General features: G+C 34.5%; 1 protein-coding gene across 1 annotated transcript; it reads left to right on the top strand.

Annotated features, from left to right (window-relative positions):
* Positions 1–2,986: 2,986 nt before the first annotated feature.
* Positions 2,987–3,932, top strand: LOC134816820 (C-1-tetrahydrofolate synthase, cytoplasmic-like). Its single transcript, XM_063825812.1, has 4 exons — positions 2,987–3,072; positions 3,254–3,335; positions 3,567–3,680; positions 3,792–3,932. The coding sequence occupies exons 1-4, from the start codon at positions 3,038–3,040 to the stop codon at positions 3,930–3,932; spliced, it is 372 nt and encodes a 123-aa protein (XP_063681882.1). The 5' UTR covers positions 2,987–3,037.
* Positions 3,933–4,670: the final 738 nt, after the last annotated feature.

Genomic DNA, 4,670 nt, shown 5'->3' with positions numbered 1-4,670 from the left:
CGACTAGTATCCCAACATGATCACTCTTGCCAAGCGGAGAAACGATCTTACAACCGTTGACAAGAGCATCATTTGTATACAAAACCTGATCAAGAAGACTCTCCTGGAGAGTATCTTTCACAAGGCGTCTTCTGGTTGTTTCGTTAGTAAAGTACCACGTCAAACCACTGTCATTAAATAAATCAATATACTTTTGTTGAATCATTAAAACCTGATTCTTACTAGAAATACCACTATTTACACTACCAGTTTCCCAAGATACATTAGGTAGGTTAAAATCTCCTATGATAATGGTTTCAAAAACATTCTTTTCACTAGATATGTTCTTGATGCAAGATAATAACATATTATTCTGTTTTAAATTCAAAGAGGTAGACCTATAAATACAACAAATACAAATCAATCCACCAGAGTTATTGACATTAATAGCTAAAGAGTCTGGTGCTTTTAAAAATGAGCTCACTAATGAACCATTACAACTGTTTTTAATATAAATAATAGAACCTCCACCTCCACTTATGTTGCTAGTGGAGTTATCGATTTTAAAATCTCTGTCTTTTCTAAACATACTAAAACCTTCAATAAAAATTTCAGCATCTAAAATATCACTATTAAAATGAGTTTCTGTAATGCAGATTACATGAATGGATTTATAAACTGATAGAATACATTTTAGTTCATCAATTTTATTAAATAGTCCATTAGCATTAGTATAAAAAATATTCATGGGCTGACTACATTCTTTGTCACTGCTATTTACTTCTTTTCCACCTTCTTCTCTGTCTTTTCCTTCTCTGCTTCTTCTCGCCTCTTCTTCCTCTCTTCTCTGGCTAAAAAACGGCTATTATGTTCATAAACATTACCTGGGTGCAAAATTTCTGGGTGTTATAATTGACGAGAACCTATCATGGGAAGATCACATTAAAGCTCTTAAGCGAAATCTAAATCATTCCACATCCACTTTATGTAGACTTCGCTGCTCCCTTCCAGAATTTCTACATCAACAATTATACTATACCCTGTTCGAATCACATCTTTCTTACTGTATATCTGTATGGGGTGGGGCAGCTAAGCAACGTATTAGCTCAATATTTACTGCTCAGAAGTACTGTCTCAGAGTACTATTTGGTGATAGGCTGGCGTATCTTGATAAGTTTAAGACTTGTGCACATACTAGGCCTATAGGACACCAGAAACTTTTTCATAAAAGAGCACACCAAGCCTATATTCAAGCATAATAATATTCTAGCTATACAAAATCTCTATACATACCACAGTTACCTGGAGCTCTACAAGATAATGAAATTCCGTGCTCCAATATCCTTACATGAGGGTTACATATGTTCGTCAAGGAAACCCTGCCTACTAATCTGTCAGGCAGACCCACCTGACAACTACAACACTAGATCAACCAAACTTTTTAACATTTTAACCCCAAAGTCAGAATGACTGACTTTACTACTAGTGTAATGTGCTTGCGAGGAAAGCTAAAACGTGCGCTATTAGCCAATCAACATAACCACGCCCTGCTTGATTGGACCATAAAATATTTTGACTGCACAAATGTTATTTTCCAAACATTATAACTGGCTGGTCACACACATCTCAATTTAATTCCCTAGGCTACTGTTTTCCAAGTCTTGTCCTGTGAGTAAAGTATGTGTGAGAAAGTTTTAATAAAATAAATGTATATTTTTGAATTTTTAAATTTAATCTTAGAATGAAGTTATAAAGAAATTTTAATTAGCACTGTATAGTTTAAGATATTTATAGCTTATTATAACCATTGACAAAAAGGCCATAATCTTTCGCTAGCTCTCCAATATCCACCATGAAGCTGCATTTTATATCCTTGAACTACACAATATAAACTAAAGTATGTTTTAGTGTAGATTTTTTGTCACAACAAGACTGCAACCTATAGTAACAACTATTATAAACAGAACCCCTAATGTCTACTAAAAAATTTCTTCTAGTCCTAATATGAGCCTTGTCTCTAAAAACCTAACTGAACTAGCGTTTCGGTGTGTGCAAAAGCTTTCAGGCACGCGCATTCCTTGCCTGTTTGTTACCTATCCTTCCAAACCCAAACTAGCAGTCAAGGACAAAAAGTCATACACCAAATGGGCATTATATTTTATGAATTGTTTTACATCTTTTTATTCTGTAAAATGTGCTAAAATTAAATTTCTTGTTTCATTGAAAATTTCTTGTTTCATTGATTGATTACCTGTGGTCTCCAGGCTATTTAATTATGTTCATAAACATTAAACATATAATATAGATTTGGCGGAATGACAGGCTGATCCCCGCCCAGTAAAGCTATGCTGTGCATTGGTTGGTGGATAAGAACAGTAATAAAAGCTAATTATATTTTACCAGTAGGACATTCAGCTAAAAAGATTCTTTCTAAAAATGTTCCAAAATTTCTACTTTTCTAATGATTTTCCGTTTATCAAAGCTTTTTTCGGGAATAGAAATTTGAATACCTCAATCGTGTCTTATGTCTCCTCAGTGACCTTGGTCAGTGAAGATGGTTATTTAAGAAAAATTCAGTCAAACAGTGAAATTTGGGTCACGGAAAGCTGAAATTTGAATATTTTTTACAGGTAGGACATATTCAAAAAATTCATTGCATCACACATCAAAGTTTTCCCCGGATATACTGCTTCCAGTACCTTGATGGGGACTTCTGTAACTCTCACTGTCATCACTGATTGGTCACCGGTCAAAATTTCAGTCAAAACGGTGAAATTTTGGTCAAGGGGTCGGCAGAAAAGCTCCTCTTCAAAAATATTCCAAAGTCTCTTTTTACATTATGATGATTTTCCGTTTATCAAAGCTTTCTTTGGGAATAGAACTTTCAGTACCTGGGATTCCCAGCTCAATAATCAAAACCTTAATGCATATATAACCCGATAACCGTACACCACGATTTATTTAAAAAGTGTACAGTGAATCGGAATTTAACTGTAATATCGAGTATGAATAAAGAATATTTTAGGGAGTAGCAGCTAGCTATTCAATCATTGATATTATGGCAGTCGTTATCAATGGCCAAAAGATCTCCAAGTTAGTTTTATAAATTTTCATTGCAATTCGTATTAAACTTCTTATAATTGTAAAAGAGGCATCACAATGAATAATTTTAATGTCTGCTGCTCGTTAGAGCCATTGTGAACTTTGAATCTCAGAACCAAGCACGGTGAACGAAAGGAATAAAAGTGCAATTTCACAACTTTAACACTTTCAGAAAAGTACGAGAGGATCTGAAGGAGCATGTTACCGCACTGGCAGAGTGGGACGTTTTTAAACCTGGGCTAGCAATCGTTCAGGTGATCTTTCTCAGTTCATATACCTTTCCAAACTTCGGCAGCTTTCATTGACATCGAATTATTTACTGATTGGGTGATTGTTGTCTGGACACAACTATTGAATAATTACTTTTATGGTAAAGTCATGTTAGCACAAAATCAAGATGGGCGACTCATGTCCAAATTAGGAATGCATTTATTTTCACAGGTGTTATCTCATTATATTTGGTATGCTTAAAATAACTTTACAAGGTTGGAGACCGACCAGACTCCAACACCTACATCAGAATGAAGATAAAAGCAGCCAGCGAGATTGGAATACGTACTCAACACATCAAGCTTGGAAACCAGTCCACCCAACAGGAGGTTTCTAATTGCAATTATTCAAAATTTAATATCAATTGTGTTTTGCTGGCTAAATATTTAGTTGAACAGGGCCTACTACACCACTATTTAACACAGTGTTACCTCTGTAAGGTGATATCCGCATTGGAATGTTTGAACAATAATCCCGAGATACACGGTGTCATACTCCAACTACCACTTGACACATGCTGTACTGTTGATGAGGATGTGTGCACCAATACCATCCTCACTTCTAAAGATGTTGATGGGTAAAATTTGTTTTACAGATTTAAGTTATTTTATCCCTTTATTATTAAGTTATTAAGAAAGACACGATTTTTCTCACCTAAAAGCTGGAAATAAGGATATTGGATATAAAATAGGGGGGGGGGGGGGCCGGGCAACCATATTAAAGTATATTAAAGTATATCCCCGGGTCAAAATCGGAAACAATCCTACATTTTAATATACTTTAATATACCTACAATTAGAAGATTTATATTCTTCGTTAAGATTTACATGATGAACTATATTTTTCACTCAGATTCGCAAGATAAGCCTGTTTTAGGACTAGTACATGAATTTCCATCCAGATTGGTCAAAAATTGGCTTAGCTATGAGCTTTAAAAAATATGCCCATATTTGGGCATACGCTTTTGCCCAAATTCGCTTTTGCCCAAATTCGATAAAATTTCAATATTTTTTAATGAGACTAACTCTATGTGAAAGATATAACTCAGTGTTTGTTGAATATAGTGGATACTAAGTAAAAAGACCTCCATGAACAAAATTGGGAAAATTGCACATAATATCTCGGTTCGGAATACTAGCCAAAATGACTTCATTAAAATTGAAATAACTCCATCAGTTTTCAATATTTTTTCAAGAACTTTTTGGAATCGATTAAGAATTGCATTTCAAGCTTATTTTGGGCAACAATTTTTGATGTAGGCCTCCAAGGAGATAGGGATATATTAAAGTATATTGTAGTACAAAAATTTTAGGGATTGG

This window comes from Bolinopsis microptera, chromosome 6 (genome assembly GCF_026151205.1).
Source record: "Bolinopsis microptera isolate Bmic1 chromosome 6, MBARI_Bmic_1.0, whole genome shotgun sequence".
Classification (NCBI taxonomy): Eukaryota; Metazoa; Ctenophora; class Tentaculata; order Lobata; family Bolinopsidae; genus Bolinopsis; species Bolinopsis microptera.
Note: the sequence above shows the minus strand (reverse complement) of the source record. Positions and strands in the feature narration are given on the sequence as shown.

Excerpts from the sequence above, each read along its gene's own strand:
- LOC134816820 (XM_063825812.1), top strand. The coding sequence starts at position 3,038 with ATGGCAGTCGTTATCAATGGCCAAAAGATCTCCAA. Across the intron at positions 3,073-3,253 it reads AATGGCCAAAAGATCTCCAA|AAAAGTACGAGAGGATCTGA; the intron begins GTTAGTTTTATA and ends TAACACTTTCAG. Across the intron at positions 3,336-3,566 it reads CTGGGCTAGCAATCGTTCAG|GTTGGAGACCGACCAGACTC; the intron begins GTGATCTTTCTC and ends TAACTTTACAAG.